The sequence below is a fragment of the Diplotaxodon limnothrissa genome, linkage group LG9 (assembly GCF_057381915.1).
Source record: "Diplotaxodon limnothrissa isolate DT_005_m linkage group LG9, D_limnothrissa_male_GT1.1, whole genome shotgun sequence".
Lineage (NCBI taxonomy): Eukaryota > Metazoa > Chordata > Actinopteri > Cichliformes > Cichlidae > Diplotaxodon > Diplotaxodon limnothrissa.
Window position 1 is genome coordinate 18,772,878 of NC_140604.1, and position 20,414 is coordinate 18,793,291.

Sequence of the window (20,414 nt, forward strand, 5' to 3'; positions counted from 1 at the left end):
CTCGCTGCTGCTCTCAATTACGACCCAGTCTTTGTGCAGCACATACCCAGTCAACACCACCGTTTCCAACATTTTCTTCTTTCTTTTTTCCCCCCAAAAGCCATTTTATACACCATATGTCCTCTTTGACTGGGAAGCTAAAGGTTGCCTGGGGAGTTGGGAGCAGAAGGGGAAAAAAAGAGAAGCCGACTGCAGACTATTTTCCTCTTTGTGCAGACTCACTTTTCAAATGCAAAACCTAAGCAAATGTTATTACTTCAGTTGCCACTGAAACTAACGGTTTCATGACTCCTCCATCACTAACAAATCGGCGTATTCTTGTGCGTCTGCTGTGTTTCAGTGCGACATTTCCAATCCTTATTATATAACAGAGAATTGCATGTAATTTCTCACACGAAACAACCAGCAGTGCAGGAGAAAGCAGCGAGGTCAGTTTGCCCCAAGGCAGGACCAGAGCAGCAGTTATTAATAACAGAGGTACAGGCAAAGAGAGCATTGCACTCACCTGGTGTTCACTGGGAACCGGGAATAGTAAACTGCCTCTTATACACCTGGAGAACATGCCAGAGCAGCAGTATTTGTGTATGCGTGTACATTATTATTTTTTATTGCTATTTTGATAACATGAATATATTTTTTTATTTTGTTTTTTTGGGACAAACAACTAGTCTATTCATGCACAGGGAAACACCAGTGCAACACATCCCCAAGTTTTAGCTGCTTGTTTTGACCCTGGAGCTTTTACTTACTATGCTAAATAAGTGATAACACTTTAGCATGGATTACCAGATGGACAAAGACTGCTGTAGGCCTGCTGAGCCTCCACAATGTTTCATACTGTGTGTCAGTTGCGGTAATTTGATTTGTTTGGAATCCCGGCATTAAATGAAACCATCAAGGCTTGAAGATGGCCTTGGCATTATCACTTGTCATGTTTACCAATGACAGTTTACGTGGCCAAATAAATAGATAACAACAAATAGATAATTCCCTAAATAAATTTGATTTATCTACATGATGGACTTTAGTTTGACTTAGTTTAGCTTACCCCACTAACTACAAGGATATGCACCTGTCTTACTTTATGACAGGTGGGGTGACCTTCTGTCCCCGAGTACCCTGAATCTGTTTAGTGGAAGAAAATGGAGGGAGGGATAGTTAATTTCTTATTTAGCATAGTAAGTTCATTTCTCAATATTAGGCTAAAAAAGATTTGGTTGTTGTGATACAATATTAGATACCATGTTCTAAGGATGGTTTTATTAATGTGTAGTAATATTCCCTCCTGTTTATTTTTGATATTTCTTTGATTTTTTTTTTCATTTCATGTTGTATTGTTTCAAATAAGTGTGTGTGTGTGTGTGTGTGTGTGTGTGTGTGTGTGTGTGCTGAAGAACTCTTGTGTTCGAGGACTCAGATGCAGGAAACTGGGACACAATGGGAATCTTTCATCCAAAACGGGCAGCGCTCTCACAGTGAAGAAGTCAGTGAAGCGACTATTTCCAGCCAGGGACTTACAAAAGTCCAGAAACAAGCAAAGGTCATACATGAGGAAGAGATTTAACATGAGAAAGGGGGAACTGAAGGGTAGCTAATGTTGTACATACTGGGTTTCTATCCACTCAAAGTCAGCCAACCAAAAATTAAGAATTGCCTGGCTCTGTTTGAATTGTCCAGTTTTTCACTCATATGGCGTTTGGACTAACTAGGGAACAAGTGCAGACAGCTGATGATACATTTGCTCCAGATATCTGTCACCAAAACAATAGCAGAACATCTGCATCATACTTGGGGCCAGGGATAACTCAGGATTGCTATGTCTGAATGATTGCACAGTGCAATTGAAACTTATCTCCCCACAGCATTTAAATAAAAATGATAAGAACTGCATCTGCACACAAAAGCATAATAGAACCTGCGTGGTACGTGTGATGATTTTGTAGTGCACTACAGTGGAAGTTTACAGATGAGATTTTGAGCACCACTATAAAATGGTGTGGGCATGATATAGGGCACTATATGGTGAACAGGTGGACAGTTTAAACACACAGATGGAAATAATAAGACTGTAAGCCGGTTACAGTCCTGTGATAAAGCTGCTAGTTCTGCCTGTCTTTTCTTCTGCTATGACATTCAGAAATATCCACAGTTTTTTTTAACGCTTATGGATCAGTAAATTTTGCCTTTCCTTTGGTACCTGCTGCTTCTCCCACTTTCAGTTTGTCACAGGTGCAGTTTTTTTTTTATTGCTTTCTGTCATTAGTTTTTTGTCTTTTTGTTAAATTACATAAACCATGAACTCTGTCTTTTATTCTCCCCAAAAAGTGATATGTCAACATTGACGGCATCTTCTGCCACCTGCTGTTTTGTGTATTGTTTAGTTACAGCAAGACATGGTTCAACCAAGGTGTTACTATGGAAACCACACTTTTGCCTGGTCTCAAAACTGAGCAGTATGGGACAAGGTGTTTGTATGAGTTCCAGCTCATGTGAGCACAGAGTATGCTAACTGCCATCTAGGACTAGGTTGCTAATGTATGAAGCCATAACTAATTTTACATTAGTCATCAATCTAAACTACATAGAGATCTGTAACCTTTATAATATATCGTATTATTTAATTAGTTTAGTCTGTTACTCTTACTGTGTTGGAGCAACTGTAACCCACATATTTTCCTTAAGGATTATTCAAGTATTCTGATTCTGATCATTAGTGGTTGGTGCAACTCTACTGTATGATATGATGGAAACCACAGAATCGTACCAAATATCTAATCAACAACTCTTTTACATACAGGTTTGTCATCAGTCAAAATGCCTTATTATTAACGTTAAATTACAAAAACAAGTTGAATAAGATGTGAAGAGGGTTGTTCATTTAAAAACAGGCTGCAGATAACAGTGTTCTCCAGACCATGACACTTTAACAAAGTGGCACCAGGGGCGAAATGCATTAACAAATCATTGGGCACTAATTAAAGCCTTAATAGCCAATGATCAGCTGAAACTTTCATCATCTACACCCTGAAACAGATCTCAGTCATGAATCACCAATCAGCCACAACACTAAAATAGATGAGGTGAATAGCTTTGCTAGCATAGCTCCTGCCAGTTAAAATTTAAAGCCAAATTCTGACGTGTAGACAGCTGAGGTTTAGAGCATACCCAAAAGGTCTTGTGGGGTATCTTTGCTATAAAGTGATTATAGCTTAGGAGGTAGAGCAGGTCATACACTAACTGAAAGGTTTGTGGCTCGACCCCGAGCTGCTCCAGTCTGCATGTTAGATAGAAGAAGAAAAAACAACACCGTAGAAAACAGTGCTTGTATGAATGGGTGAATATGGATAGGATTGGATAAGGTTTGTAGAGTAGAAAACCCCTATATAAGAACCAGTCCATTTACCAAGTGGAACCAGACACAGCATTGGTGTTGCGCTGATACACATCAGAAATAAGCTTGTAAAATAAGATAATGACATTTTAAAATGTTAAAGATACAAAAATGAACTACATGTGCACTCTACAGCAAATGATAAATAAATCAGTGTTTATATGAAATCAGATATAATTTGTTGTTATGTGTTTTTATGCATGCACAATATATATCAAAACAAAGACGCAATGGCGGAAACTACGGTTGTCACAATTCATCTGGCTAAGCTTGGTTCCCAACGTTTATGTAGATTTTACTGACTAATATTAACTCCTTAAGCATTGACGCAGACTGCGTGCATTTTCCTGATGGAAGAGGCGTACTGCCGCACTTCAAATATTCTTCAGGAATGGTTAGAGGACCATGACAAAGATTTGAAGAGGTTAACTTCTCAGACCACCACACCATACAACTTTCAGGGCTTAAAAACATCTACTGTGAAGGTTAGGTGCCTGATACTACAGAAGAAATTCAGAGGTGTTGTTGGTGATTTCATTGATGGTGTCATAGTTATTTTGGCAGAATTAGGGGGATTTCTATTAGGCAAGTTGTCTTAATTGTCCCTCTGTTGTCCTGCTGGGAGACTTCAATGCTCACGTGGGTAACGACAGCGAGACCCGGAGGGGCGTGATTGGGAGGAACGGCCTCCCTGATCTGAACCCGAGCGGTGCTTTGTTATTGGACTTCTGTGCTAATCACAGTTTGGCCATAACGAACACCCTGTTCGAACATAAGAGTGTCCATAAGTGCACGTGGCACCAGGACGCTCTAGGCCATAGGTCGATGATCGATTTTGTAATCGCATCACCAGACCTGCGACCATATGTTCTGGACACTCGGGTAAAGAGAGGGGCTGAGCTGTCAACTGATCACCACCTGGTGGTGAGTTGGATCAGGTGGCGGGGGAGGACGCTGGACAGACCTGGTGCACCTAAACGCGTAGTGAGGGTGTGCTGGGAACGTCTAGCAGAGGCCCCAGTCCGCGAGATCTTCAACGCACACCTCCGGCAGAGCTTCAACAGCATTCCGAGGGAGACTGGGGACATTGAGTCCGAATGGACCATGTTCAGCGTCTCCATTGCCGAAGCTGCTGCATTGAGCTGCGGCCGCAAGGTGGTTGGCGCCTGCTGTGGTGGTAATCCCCGAACCAAATGGTGGACACCAGAGGTGAAGGGAGCCACCAGGCTGAAGAAGGAGTCCTATCGGGCTTGGTTAGCCTGTGGGACTCCGGAGGCAGCCGACAGGTATCGACAGGCCAAGCGGAATGCAGCTCGGGCAGTGGCTGAAGCAAAAACTCGGGTGTGGGAGGAGTTCGGAGAGGCCATGGAAAAAGACTTTCGGACTGCCTCGAAGAGATTCTGGCAAACCGTCAGGCGTCTCAGGAGGGGAAAGCGGTGCTCTACCTGCACTGTGTATAGTGCTGGCGGAGCGCTGCTGACGTCGACTGAGAAAATTGTCAGGCGGTGGAAGGAATACTTCGAGGACCTCCTTAATCCCATTGACACGTCTTCCGAGGAGGAAGCAGAGTCTGGGGATGAGGGGAATGACCCGCCAATTTCCGGGAGCGAGGTCACTGAGGCAGTTAAACAACTCCTTGGTGGCAGAGCCCCTGGTGTTGATGAGGTCCGCCCCGAGTTCCTGAAGGCTCTGGACGTTGTAGGGCTGTCCTGGTTGACACGCCTCTGCAATGTTACGTGGAGATCAGGGGCAGTACCTGTGGACTGGCAGACCGGGGTGGTGGTCCCCATCTTTAAGAAGGGGGACCGGAGGGTGTGTTCCAACTACAGGGGGATCACACTCCTCAGCCTCCCTGGGAAAGTCTATGCCAGGGTGCTGGAAAGGAGAGTTCGTCCACTAGTTGAACCTCGGATACAGGAGGAACAATGCGGTTTTTGTCCTGGTCGCGGAACACTGGACCACCTCTTTATCCTCTCGAGGATACTTGAGGGTGCATGGGAGTTTGCCCAACCAGTCTACATGTGTTTTGTGGACTTGGAGAAGGCATTCGACCGTGTCCCTCGGGGTGTCCTGTGGGAGGTGTTGCGGGAGTATGGGGTGTCTGGCCCATTGCTACGGGCCATTCGATCCCTATACAACCGCTGTAAGAGCTTGGTTCGCATTGCTGGCAATAAGTCGGACTCGTTCCCATTCCTGGTGGGTGATGGGCTCCGCCAGGGCTGCCCTTTGTCTCCGGTTCTGTTCATAATTTTTATGGACAGGATTTCTAGGTGCAGCCAAGTGGCGGAGGGCTTTCGCTTTGGTGGCCTCAGAATCTCATCTCTGATTTTTGCGGATGATGTGGTTCTGTTGGCTTCATCGGGTGATGGCCTCCAGCTCGCACTGGAACGGTTCGCAGCCGAGTGTGAAGCAGCGGGAATGAGGATCAGCACCTCCAAATCTGAGGCCATGGTTCTCAGCCGGAAAAGGGTGGAGTGCCCACTCCGGTCGGGGATGAGTTCCTGCCCCAAGTGGAGGAGTTCAAGTATCTCGGGGTCTTGTTCGCGAGTGATGGGAGAAGGGAGCCGGAGATCGACAGACGGATTGGGGCTGCAGCTGCAGGAATGCAGACGCTGCACTGGTCCGTCGTGGTGCAGAGGGAGCCGAGTGTAAAAGCGAAGCTCTCAATTTACCGGTCAATCTACGTCCCTACCCTCACCTATGGCCACGAGCTGTGGGTAGTGACCGAAAGAACGAGATCGCGGATACAAGCGGCAGAAATCAGCTTCCTCCGAAGGGTGGCTGGCCTCTCCCTTAGAGATAGGGTGAGAAGTTCGGCCATCCGGGAGGGGCGCAGAGTAGAGCCGCTGCTGCTCCACATCGAAAGGAGCCAGCTGAGGTGGTTCGGCCATCTGACAAGGATGCCCTCTGGGCGCCTCCTGGGTGAGGTGTTCCAGGCATGTCCCACCGGGAGGAGGCCCCGGGGCAGACCCAGGACACGCTGGAGAGATTATATCTCTCGGCTGGCCTGGGAACGCCTTGGTGTTCCCCCGGATAAGCTGGAGGAGGTGGCTGGGGAGAGGGAGGTCTGGGCCTCTTTGCTTAGGCTGCTGCCCCCGCGACCCGGCCTCGGATAAAGCGGATGAAGATGGATGGATGGATGGAAGTTGTCTTAATTCTCTGATGAACTCTGGGCTTGACTGTGGCTCAGGAGGAAGATTGAGGCATTTACTAATCAGAAAGTTAGTGGTTGAACATTGGCTCCTCTAATGTGGATGTTCTTGATCTTGCAAATGAGCCAAGTTTTGGCTGATTGTGCACCACTCAATTTTTGTAACCTCTGACGTTTTGCTGTAGGTAAAGTAAAGCTGGAGTTCATGGTGTGATGATGTCACCTTTAGTGTACAAAGCCCGTAGTATAATGTTATAATAATGGCCCGCCGGTATAACGGGACCCTGTTTAGGCAATATACTAAATACTAAAAGTGGTTTGGCATAAAAAAGAGACTTGAGCATGAATGTGTATTAATAGACAAATGAGGCTTGCATTAAGAATGTCACGGTTCGGGTCAGTGGCCGTGTGAGGCTCCTCGGGCCCCCCAACCGACGTGGCATGAGGCTGGACGGGCTCCTCGGGCCCCCCAGCCGACGTGGCATGAGGCTGGACGGGCTCCTCGGGCCCCCCAGCCGGCGACACAGGAGGCCGGACGGGCTCCTCGGGCCCCCCAGCCGGCGAAACAGGAGGCTGGACGGGCTCCTCGGGCCCCCCAGCGAAAACAGCCACAGAACCAGTGGGCACCGGGGCCCCTGGCACACTAAAAACAAAACCAGCAGGCTCGCGGGCCTCTGGCACACGTGAAACAAAACCAGTAGGCACAGGGGCCTCTGGCACACATGAAACAAGACCAGTAGGCACATGGGCCTCTGGCACACATGAAACAAAACCAGTAGGCACATGGGCCTCTGGCACACATAAGGAGGGCCGCAGCTGCGCAGAGCACTGACCCTGCTCAGGCAGTGACAGCCCGGTGCAGTTCACAGCTGGCATCTCGGCCTCCAGGGGTCCAGAGTAAGCTGAGGGCTGTAACCCAGCCTCTGGGGAAGCCCCGGAGCGAGTAACGGTCACTAATGTTGCCAGCTTTTGAGGAACAGGTCCGTTGTGAAACATTTCTTCTCCCTGCTCAGAAACAGCGGTGGAAAAACAGTGTGAAAATTGTGACAGCCATTAACTGAACTATGGGTTGTAGCGATGCTAGCGGTGGTGATGGCTGAGTGGCTAACTGGAGCGGCGGCAGAACAGGTAATTGTGCCCTTAGCGAGGCTAACGGTTGAGCTACAGACTGGGAAGCTTGTGGCTGGACACAGAACTGAGCCGGAGAATGGCGATAAAGTCCTGGCTCAGAAGGAGCGGCAGAGACACAGTCCGTCAGTTTTGCAGAGGGTTTGTAGACGCCCACTTGGGAAGGATCTGTTACCACGAAGGTAGGTAAGCAACCCATACTGTCTCCCATCCCGCTCTGAATAGCCCCAGAAAACAAAGTCCCGGAATCTGGGGAAGCCAAAGCGTCCCGCTCACTCACCGTATCGGGCTGTTCGAAAGTGAATGCAGACGGGGGGTGAAGTCCAAGATCCAAAAGGAGAAACTCCCGCTCCCACGGACAAAGCGAGCCTAGAAGCCATGGGAGACCGGTCACAAGACGCTGTAGCCGCCTCTCTATAGCGCGCTGGGACTTGCCACCCGGGTTTTCCAGCCACAGGTCGATGAGCTCCTGTGTGGCATCGATGAGATTCTCCCGTAGCTCCTTAGACGGATTAAGCGCTGCTGGGTCCATCTTGTGGTCGCGTCGTACTGTCACGGTTCGGGTCAGTGGCCGTGTGAGGAGTGGAAAGGAGGACTCAAATGCAGTACTTATTTAGACGTGAGGGCGATTTATTAACAATACCAAACATAAAGTGGAGATGGCAAAACAGAACTAAGGATGAACTAAACTGGGAGAAACTACACCAAGGAGTAGCAAACCTGAACATGAAGGGAGAACAGCAGGGAGAGCACGCAGGGGATTTCACAGAGTATGAACACAGACGACGCGACGAGGAACAGAGGAAAACACACACTATAAGTACACAGAGAGACACTGGGAAATCACACACAGGTGGGGGACACAGCTGGACCTGATTAACCTGACGAGACAGGGGAACACTAACACCAGGGACCAATAGAGGGAGCACAAACCCAGAACCCAGTATCTAAAATCCCAAAACACAAACCATCCCAAAACAGCCACGAATAATAATGAAAGTAATAACAATAAAGAACACAAACACAAAGTCACTGAGTCATGGCCGCAGGACCATGACAAAGAAACCACTTTGACACTTTTGTAGCACTTTTCTACATCATTCGAGCAATTGATCAAACCATCCCATCGTTTCAGGAGAAAGGCAAAACAGACTTTTTTGGAAAAAAAAATGTTGTATATGATGTTGTGTCAGTATAAAAAAGATACAAATTACATATTTTAATTGCCTAAGGTCAGATTACGGGTTAGGGTTAGTATTTCGATGACAATGAGAACTTAGACTTAGGTGATTAATGCGGTGGTATATGATGTATATCCATACTAGTTCAGGGTCAGGGTCAATAGTTTAAAATCTAATTTTCCTTTAAACGCAAAACACAAATCCTGGAAACTGGGAGACCAAAGTTTCCTGTTAATCCTATAACAAAATAAACCCAGTGTGAATGTCAGTGTTCAAACGGGCATCAAAGGAGTTAAAGGTCAGTGCAAAGTCGGCCGCTGATTTATTTGCAGGGAAGCAGCTGCAGGTTTTGCCTGATTAAATAGATAACAGCGCTGATTCGCCCGCTCACTTCAGAGCAGGGTTTGTGTTTATATTCATCCTGATCAAATAACAAAGTGTATATTTGGTGATTTTGTTCGAAAGCTACACGGCAACACTCGGGTTTTTTTCCTCTTGTGTCGGCTGGCGTTTATGTAAAATGTTGTGTGTGAGAAACTTGAAGGCTCTGAATGCTGGATCAGAGAAATACCTTTTTTCATATGTGCACATTATCTTGGTGTCATGACACTCGTCCTACTGAGCTATAACTCTCCAGAGCATGTCTTCCATAAAGTTTAAAGTCGGTATAGATTTTCTAACAACACTTGCCTCGGGCTGTGCTCCATTTTTAAGTCTACCAAGAGAGAAAGCCTGTAAGTGGGCTGAGGTCGCTGAGAGATAGTTTAGAGTTTCTTGTGGATTTGAAGTATTTTGTCAAGCTTGTTTAGTTTTTTTTCCTTGTATAGTTACGCATATAGTATACAGCATTATGTAACTGTCTGTTGGCTTGTCCTGTGAGCTGCACTTGTGAAAGGGACATATGCCACACCAGTGAAAAGATTTGTCAGAATCAAAGGGGCTGACCTTCAAAATCACATACAGTGACCTTCTCTTCACAGAGCTTCAGAAAGCTAAGTAAGTCTAAATCCTCAACAGCTCCATTAGAAGGTCCTGCCTGGCTCAGCTGGTCGAAACGGAACAAAGAGTCCAGCCTCTTGCAGAGTGTCTCGTTGTGATGTAGTGCACGGCTAATTGCATCTCTGTCAGACTGATTTCTTTCTTAGGAAGAAGAGATGAGACATGAGGCAGACAAATGTCTGTTTTTGCTTTATAACATGTTAGAACCTATTAAAATTTCAGTTAAGATTCCAAGTACAGGTTTGTGCAATTACATGTTGAGGATTTTAAGGTAGTGTAACTCAGCGGTCCCCAACCCACGGGCCACGGACCGGTACCGGCTCAGTGGCCGCGAGAGTTAATCCTCGCGTGTGAAATTTATGGTTTTCAGGGTTTTTATCGTTTTTTAGCGTTATTCTTTAGAATCCTTATCGTTAACTCAGTTTCCCTGGGTCTTTTCCCATGTGTTATGAATAAATCTTCCTTTTTTTTGGTACCGGTACTGGTTTTATTTTGTTGCATCTATCCGCAACACCTTAAAAGCCGGTCCATGAAAATATTGTCAAACATAAACTGGTCCGTGGCGCTAAAAAGGTCGGGGACCGCTGGTGTAACTTTACTGTACTTTTAAGTGAAATTTGTAGATCAGACAATAACATACAGCTCATAATGTACTTGCTTTATCTACCTTCCTCAGTTCAACTCTTTTAATTTGAAAAGCTTCTATTTAGAAAACCATCCAAAAAAATCCCGTCTGACACAAATCAATCAATCACTCAATCAATAAATCAACAAAAGGGTAACTGACTTTCTTCAACAGCGGGTTTTAGTTGGCTTTACTACACTTTGTTTACTCCGTGGTCTTTTTGTTGTTTTCGGGTTTTGATTTCCTTGCAAATATAATTGAGTTTAGACTTGAGGTTTTATTGTTGTTCCAAATGTTTCAAGTTTTGATTTTTGTGTTTGTTGAATGTTTCGGTTCTTGTTTTGATTTCTTTATTCTAGCAGATTACAAGCTTTATTTTTTGTGTCCATTTTTGAGTATTTGCTTCCTGTTGTTTCTTGTGTTTTTTTGTAATGCCAAGTTTCAGTTTTACATCCTGTGTTTTGGTTCATTTCATTGTTTCTTTTAGTAGTTCCCTCAGTGATTCTTTGTTTTCTTTCTGTTACTTTCTGATTTATTTGAAGATTGAGTTTTCTGTCATGTCCTTTGTTAGTTATACCACGTGTGTTCTACTGTCCAATCAAACCTGTGTGTATAAATAGTCCCGTCGTCACAGGGAAGCGTCTGTTGTGCTTCCTTTTTTGCACTTGATCTTTTTTCATGTGTGTTGGTTTTCACATTTATGTCGTGAACTTTTTCTGCCTGAACTAATGGCCTTGTTTTGCATTCAAACCTCCACACTCAACTTTTCTGATATACAATATGCTTAAGAAAGAATGATACAATTTCAAAGTGCTTCAATTCCACAGCTGTTCACCATAACAATCAAATCGCGAAATGTTAGAAAATCATGTAAAGCTCTAGTTGAGTCCAAGAATAAAAACATGGAGGTAGAAATGACCCTAATAGATCTCTTTTAATGTCCTTCCATCTTGCAGGGGAGTGGTTCGAGTGGACATTAATCTACAGGATGTTGATATCGACCAGTGCTCCACTGATGGCTGGTTTGCTGGAACCCATCGATGCAACCTGACCACTATGGAGGTGAGTGTGCCAAGCATAGGGGCTAGATTGATTTGCTCAGTTAAACTGAACTGTAATCCACACCTACTGTGTCACATCTACACAAGGCTCCAAGTGGAAAACCAGTAAATCTGTATGTCTTGTGACAAATGTGGGGATCCGATTCACCTTAAATGATACTGCTAACAATATAACCACTAAACTGAAGTGTACAGTGGATACAAAGCATCACTTGATGTTTATCTATGCGAATATATCCCACAGCGTGCCAAGGCTGCAGGGAAGATTTATGTTTTTGTCACACATGAAGCTTTGTCAAAGGCAGCTGCAGCTCGTCTCAGCTATTACCTCTGTCAAGGTTGCGTTGTCATGAAATATGATGTGTTTGTCTGACACTGAATGCACAGCTTTGCGTGAAACTAGGTAGACAGAGATGAGCCAAGTCATTTTGTAGTCATTAGCCAACTGATAAAGTACACAGACCCTATTGGTTCAAATCTTGAGGGTTTCCTTCCAGGGTCAAGAAATATATTTAACTCTAAGTATAGGTGCCTGGAATTGAGACGGAGGGTTATACTCATGTTCAGCATTGGCAGAGTAGCTCTGGTCATTTTTAAAATGAAAAACGTCTTGTCTCAAGGCCTACTTGGAAAAGATGATAAAATTCTCAGTACTGTTATTTTTAAGAGAATGTCAGACATTCACATTCACCATTTTGAAAACTATTATCATTAAACACTGAAGTTAGGTTTTGGGTCAGATAGTCATATTACTTGGCTTGTTTTGGACAACTTTTTGATCTTTAGTTTCTAATTTCACCACGTTCTTCAAGTTAGCTTGATTAGCTCTGCATCAGTGTGAGCACGTTTATAAAAGCACAACGTCGTGTTTAGAGAAAACCAAACATCTTATGCTAGTCAAGCGTGGTGGTGGAGGGATGGGCTGGTTTTGCAGACATGTGAACTGGGCACTTATTCTGGAGTTAAATATGAGACCATCCGTCCAACAGCTGAAAGTGGGTCATGCAACAGAACATTGATTACCTATTTAAACTTAGGTTATTGCTGGTAAAAATGGTTCAATAACCTAGTGGATGACCAGTTTAAAATGAGAAAAGTATGAAAATAAAAGTGCAAAAGTAAAGATTTAAAGTTTCACTAATTAAATAATTAATAATGCCATGTTATGTGCAGGTCATTACATTTTTATTCCTGCTGTTAATTGCAGCCCTTTATTTACCTGTCCTGCTGTCTACCTAGCAGGTAGTGTCCTGTGCGTTTCAGCCTCATCCTTAAGACTGATAGATTTTGAAGAGGTGCCGTAGATCAGGCTGCTTCATAATGCATGTGATGTAATGGATTGCAGTGAGCCTCTTTGAATAATTAATCACTCTCTTTGTCTGAGCACTTGCACCTCTCTGTGGACAGTCAATGGCAGAGACATTTGACATAGTGCCTCTGTGTCGGGTGACTGCGAGGAGAGAAATGCTTGGTTAATGGCATGGATTTTAGCCGGGTTTGCGGAATAATGTGTGCTCACACCGCGGGAGCATGTCAGGAGCGTGCTTGCTCAGAGCCGAATGATGAAAGCTGTTGTGGTTGTGGCACACTACAGGATGTGTCCTGTGTTGCTTGACAGCTTTATCGTGCGGAGGTGCTCATTATTGTCATGCCTGCTAGATAAACTATGTGGACAGGGAGAGCAACTGTATATGTGGACGTACGCTGACCAAGAGCAAGAGCAGCTGCAGCCACCACATTATTAGTCTTTGATGTGGAATGCAGGGGTTGTAATTCATATGTTTTGCAAGAAACTAAAAAGCAAAATCTTTGTGTCTGTTAGAGCCTCTTTCTGGTCTTAAAGTGCATGAACAGGCAATTTGGGGCTGATAGAGGAGGCATAGAAAGCATGACTGAAGTGTAATCAAGTGTTTTAGGATTTTTTGTGTGGTAATGCTGTAAAAAACACTAAAAGGGTTCCCCTGTATTTGCAAATAGGCATTCATTTAGTTTTATTGACTGTTTTTTAAGCTGTATAGGTATTCCCTCTTTATGTGCAGCAATTTGATGTGTAATGGGTTTCTTTGGGACCATTTTAAGATCCATGTAAGGCGTACTTTCTTTGTTTTATTGGAAACAAAGCACTTTGTTATGATGGTGTTGGGGTTGTTTATTTATGTGCAGCATTCACATTTCTTTTCCACCCTCAGATGCTCTTTATAGCAGCATTTACAGCAAACCCGTCACTACTACTTAGTGTCCTTTATGCATGCATCTCGCCATCATTATTTGCATAACAACTACAACTTCCATGCGTCGCGCATCCGCTGTTTTTCATTTGCATCTTAGGAGCTGCTTAAGTGGCACCATTCCAGCAACTGAATTTGATAAAATGCAGTCGCTTCCAGCCGCCCTGCCGGATTTCCAGGCCTCTCTTTCCTCTCAAGCTGCTGTTTGTCCAGCCGAGCGTACAGGCAGCCCAAACTCAGATGGAGGCAGATGACATGGATGACTGATCCAACAGGCGCGCACACTAAGGCAAAGCACAATGAAGCTCAGATTATTGACAGGAAAAATACAACAACCCCAACAGCATCCAAAGCCTGTGGTTATTTGAGGGCAATGCTGTCTTAAAATCTGTCAATATTTGTCTTTGATTCTTTAGTTTGTATTTTTGATTTCTTATGTTATATTTGAAATATGTTAAGTTCTTGTATTGTTATTATTAGTTTTGTTGTGTTTAGTCTTGTTTGTGTTTCACCTATGTCTCCTTGTTTATGAGTCTTTTTCTGTTTGTCATGTGTTATCTCCTTGTCTATATAGGTTCCCCCTGTGTCTCTCTCCTCTGTGTCCCTTTCCCTCTCTCTGTCTCTTGTGTCAGGCTTGCAACTTGCATCCCAGTTCATGTGTCTCCATGCTTCCTGTTTTATTTTGAAAGTATTGTGTTTACATGTTCAGTGTGTTTAGTTTTGCTTCCCCCGTAGCATCTTGCTCATTTGTGTCAGCTGTGTCTCCCCAGGTGTTTCCACTTCCCTCATTGCCCTTCTGTGTATTTAAGTCCTCTGTCTTCCTCTGTTCAGTGTTGGTGTGTCTGTTTTCGTTTCTTCATGTCATGTCTTCAGGAATCTCATGATTCTGTTTAGGTTATGTTCATGTTTGTCTCATAGTTTCTCATATTTACCTGCTCAGAATCATGATCATGTCTTATTGTCATAGTTGTCATAGTTTAGTTTTTCCCAGTCTAGGTTTTAGTTTTAGTTTTCGTCCCGGTTTGCTCTGCATTGATTTGTATTCACGTTTTTTGGCCAAATAAACAGCTCACGTTTTGTTACACCTTAGTTTTTGTCTCTTCCGTGTCTGCTTTTGGGTCCATGCCACAAACGCACTGGCCTGCCCAACGGGACAACTTCATTTTCATTTCACCATTTCTTACAGATTTCTAAACTGTGTGTGAAATCATTAAACAATACCATTTTGTTGGAAAAAATATTATTTGACAAATGAATATCAAGATGTCACCAGCTGCTGTGCAAGCTGAAGTTGAACTGTGTATGACATAATCTCTGGGGAAGCAACTGAGTGATATGAAAGACTCACAAAATAGCAACCTGCTCAACCTGTTAATACACAGGATTCCTACATAGAGATTGTGAAAAAGGCTGAAGTCACACCTTCTCTGTATTTTCCTAGAAAAAGACCCCTTGCTGCTGATTTTCAATCCAGTTTTGGGTTCGACTATTATTCCCGTTTCCCTTCCATAAGAATGGCTTCTTGACAGCTACTCTTCCATTAGGATAATCTCATTTAGGTTAAATGGATCAACTAAAAAGGTCAGATGCATCTCTCAGGTCCTTTGTCAGGTCTGTTAACCCTTTAAAACCGGTCAGAGTGGGCACGCTCCGTTTTGCGTAACTATTTTTAAATCCCTATAGAACTGCAACCACGTAAGCTAGCACAATAAGTTTTTTTGCATATGAAACCAGAGGAGTTGTACTTACATGTTATGCCATCAGCTTGCCCTAGGTCACGGTTTCTTATTCGGTTATATTCCAGAAACACGCTTTGCCGATCCGATCAGCTGTTCATAACACTTCCTACGTTGGAACAGACGTCAGAGCGAACTATGTCTGCCATTACTTGCCCGAAACCGGGAGTGACGTCATTTTCGCAGAAAATGTAGTTTACCTTCGGGGCCTTATAAGCCTATGCTGGTGTTTTTTAAAGTCATGTTTGACTTTATGCTTTCCTGAATAGTTTCAGGGATGCTTAGGACTAAAATTGCACTGCTGGAAATAGTTTATTTTGATGCACATGCTGTTTTTTTGTAAATTTGCATTATAATATTTTTTCTTCGTTTTTCCTGCAGTATATAAAAATTGGTGTATCTCAAAATAAAACTATGAAGACAATCAAAATGAATTTCCTGTGGTGGGAAACTATTTTGTGCAACTTTTTTGTATTTACAGTTTTGAGGGATAAACCTCTTAAATTTCTCTAACTAGAAATATATGTAAAAAAAACCCCACAAAAACAATTTTCAATTTGTTTGTAGTTTATTGCACTTTTTTGCAATTTATGTAGTTATTATGCACTTAATGCATACATATTATTTAAGTTTGGGCTATAACGGTTGTATTGATGTATAGCAACTTGAAATGGTCCCAAAAATGGCACTACAGCATATAAATCGTTCGTGGCGATCGTGGCTCAAGAGTTGGGAGTTCGCCTTGTAATCGGAAGGTTGCCGGTTCGAGCCCCGGCTTGGACAGTCTCGGTCGTTGTGTCCTTGGGCAAGACACTTCACCCGTTGCCTACTGGTGGTGGTCAGAGGGCCCGGTGGCGCCAGTGTCCGGCAGCCTCGCCTCTGTCAGTGCGCCCCAGGGTGGCTGTGGCTACAATGTAGCTTGCCATCACCAGTGTGTGAATGTGTGTGTGAATGGGTGGATGACTGGATATGTAAAGCGCTTTGGGGTCCTTAGGGACTAGTAAAGCGCTATATAAATACAGGCCATTTACCAAAAATATAATATAAGCTCTGGCGGACTTGGTTCTATGGTAGGTCTTAAAGGGTTAAGTCATGACTTTCAGATACCGTTCTTCTGCTGTAGACAGAATTTTTTTTTAAGCCTGCCACTTCTTATTTTGTCATCTCTTTTGGCCAATTTCCTCAAAATTTTTAAAGACACATTGCACACCATGCTGAACTATACCAGGTTCAGTGCTAATAGCCTTTTGGAAATCACCTCATTGGTGCAAATATGCTGCACTATGCCTTTTCAAGCTATGCTATCTTGGGCATTTTGTAATAGTGCCAACTAAAGAAGGATGGATGGCTTTTGCACCGTACAGTACATTACTATACACACATTGCCTCAGGAAATATCAGTACTCAAGCACTTAAAACCATAATGCGAAATATAGACATAAAAGAGGAAAGGAAACAGTATTCGAAATAATGAAGTATTAATATTTTAATATTTCATTTTATTTATCATAAAAATACATCTTTGTATTTATTTATCATTGATCGGTGATATTTTAATCACGTGCAATGATGCATTTACTGGTGCAGGAAAATAGCACAAGTGATGTTTCCCTATATTGCCAATGAGCTCAGGGTTTTCTATGCAGAAGATTATATGCTAGGCATTACACATACATCACCATCAGTTTGCAGGAGCAGGCTTGTCACTGTACTGCTGTCAAAAAGTAGTATAGCAATCAATTTAATTATAGACTGCATTTATTTAGCTAGGAGCAAACACTGCAGTTCCTTTGATTAGAGATGCAGGTCTGACTTAAACCAATCACGATGAAACTACACGAATGAACAGAGACGAGCGCGAAGCCCACGGATGATCAACCCCAATCTTACCTTCATTTCCTGTGGAAAAAGTGTACACACTCTTGTTGGGGTTCTCGTCTCTCCTCCTCGCATCTCTCACTAATGGCACTTCCATTACTGCGTTTCAATGTTCTCCAAAAGTCTAGGACTTTGCTGCCCTGGGGTCAGCTTTCATAAGAGAATGTGGCTGTGGATGATGATGAATGTTTCAATCAATTAGCTTATTGCTGGGAACAAGTGGTGGGGCCCAGGGGGATCGTAGCCTGTGAAAGCCAGTGACACATTACCTGAATGATTACGCCACCCGCCGTAACAAGAAACCCTGACTCTGTTCTGTGCCGTTTCTTTTTGAGGGATGCTGAGTAAGATGAGTAACCTCTCACTCAGTTTTATTAACTGGAAATAGTAAAAAAAAGAAAGAAGAAAAACCTAAAATACAAACACACACAAAAACTCCACAAAAAGCACTCCAAGGGCATAAACCTCCACCAAGGCCTTTCAGTCTCTGGGCAGTATTTCATTTTAAAGGAATAGTATTGCATTTTGTACATATTTGTTTGTTGTTGTTGTTCTTTTTAAATGCATTTTAACCTCCTAGGACCTGGCATCCACATTTGTGGACATCACGTTTTGGGATGTCTAGACCAAATACCTAATTTTGCTCTACGAGGGCCTGATATCCATTTACGAGGACATTATACTGCCACTGTTCTAACAAAATTTAAAATGAATGTCCTCATATGTGGCTCTCATTTTTCTCAGAAACAAACATTAGGTAAAAAAAAAAAAATCTGGTTATTCTTTGTTTTTACATTCATCAGGTCCCAATCAGCCCAAATAGCCATCAAAGAGTTCTGGTCTTAGGAGGTTAAATTTGCACTTGTTTCGACTAAAATATAAAATGCAGAGTTTTGTTATTTGCTTTGTTGAAACAGATTTCAGCACACCTGATTTACTTTTATAATGAAGTATTTATTTTATTGTTTTGTAAAATGTATTTAAACATTATTATTAACATTATAAATAGTTCTATATAGCACTCTGACTTTCAGATCAATCTATCAACCTTGAAGGAGAGGTCAGAGGTCAAATGTGACATGATATTGAAAATCTTTATATGGTATTTTCTATATGTTAACAATACACACCATACTTTCAAGGGTCATCCAGTCTACAAGGGTTTTTGTCAATTTTCAAGCAATAAGTCACCAAGTTCATCTTGAAGACTGCGGTGGATGTAAGCCAAATTGTATTGGATTGTTACCATGACTCTGCTCTACACCACTACAAGGTTTTACCAGAATTTATTTAGTTCTTGAGCATGACATGCAAACACTACCAAAAACATAACCTCCTTGGCAAAGGTAATGACAGCAACTCAAACTTTATATTGGTGTATTATAATATTTTTGTATCTGAGTTTCATTATTTTTAATTTAAAATTAAAGCTGTGAAGTATATATTACTTAATTACATTTATTTTTTTTATATGAGAAAAAAGGAAATAAACTAAACTAAATTAGTCAGCCAGTTTAAAAGGCTAACTCTGCTTTTTCCTATCTTAACTTTTTTTGTTAAAGATATCTCACTCCAGACACTGAAGTAGAAATTCAAGTTGCTGTATGTGCTTGTTTTGACAAGAAATTTAAATGGAACAGGATTTTCAACAAAACTTTTTATTATATCAAATAAATAAATAAATAAAAAAGCTTTCCATTTGGACGCGCTGCATCAACCATCCTGTTCAAAACATACATAGCACATCCATGAAAGCACTCAGAAAACCAAACCGCTGCCTCGGTGACGTTTCAGGGTGACGTTTCAGGGTGTTTTATGCACTCAGCAGCATGTGCGGTTTATTTTTGCCTCACTGTGGTGCTCTGTCTGCTGTTGAAAAGCTGAAATGGTTATTTGTGCTCTGTCTGTTGAATCACTGTTTCATCTTGACCTTGGATCACAAGGTTGTCCTGGCCCAGCCTGTTATCATCTCAATCACATGCTGATTCCTCCGCCGTGCACCCAGCACTGCTGAATTAATAACGGCATCAGTGTTAAACAACTGCTGCTCCGTCTTATCTCACCTTCTGTCCCTCCCCCTGTCCTACACATATGTTGTCCTCACATTAGGACATTACAGTGGCTTCCATTTATTTCCTGGGGGCTCATCCACTATGACCGCGTTGTCTCTCTCAATCTCCCAAACTTACCACAATATAAATTAAAAACTAACCAACATGTTTTAGTCCAACAATGAATAATTAACCATGCAAAGACCAGATTTAATTGGTTTCTTCCACAACATTTTTTTCCTAGTATAGCCCAAAATAAATATTTAACGTCATGGCTACAATACACCAGTGGTTCCCACTTGCAGCTGATAGTTGGTTTGGATCGATGCCCAATCACATTCTCACCATAAACAAACTGTACTGGAGTTTTTTGAGGAGGAGGCTTGTGTCTGGTTCCAAGGAAGAGGAAAACAGACCAGAGTCTGATTCAGATGGACTAAACAGAGCAGGGATGAAAACACCCTGAGTCATCACCCTAACCTTAACCTTAATAGGAAAGTTTAAAAGTAGTTTTTGAGTTTTGTCCGTTTGAATGATAATTTTCTGTGTCCTTGTTGTCAAGACTTTGGAGGGAGAACAATTGTCCCATTTGTGCTCATCATTCTTGCAAATAGTGCCGGATCACATCGCTGGCACAAGTTGCACTTTTTTTGCAACCTCGTGTGTATTGATGACACACGTTTAAGACAGTGTTGGTTTTTCCTGCGATTTTAATGATCTCAGTACACAATCAAAGATGATTCATAGATTATACAGAGGAAGATGTTGCAAGAGTTTCAAAGACTAAGCTTTCTAAAAAAACAAAACAAAAACCTTGTACTTGCTTCTGGTTCTGTTTTTTAGTAATACCAACGCTGATGTGGAGTTTTTGTTTAGGCGGTGAAACCTATCATTTACGAGAATAGTGCAGCTAGTGCTGGTAAAAATGGTACATAACTGTGGCGACATCACTGTTTGCGTGTGAAGCGACTGATGTGGCGAGCAT

General features: G+C 42.8%; 1 protein-coding gene across 2 annotated transcripts in view; it reads left to right on the forward strand.

Annotated features, from left to right (window-relative positions):
* The window catches only part of gpr158a (G protein-coupled receptor 158a), a 96,697-nt gene that overhangs the window by 13,037 nt on the left and 63,246 nt on the right, over window positions 1-20,414 (forward strand). For both annotated transcript variants that reach the window (XM_085362815.1, XM_085362814.1), the window contains exon 2: window positions 11,432-11,537. In XM_085362815.1, coding sequence (XP_085218941.1) covers window positions 11,432-11,537 — 106 coding nt within the window. The remainder of the gene's footprint in view (window positions 1-11,431; window positions 11,538-20,414) is intronic.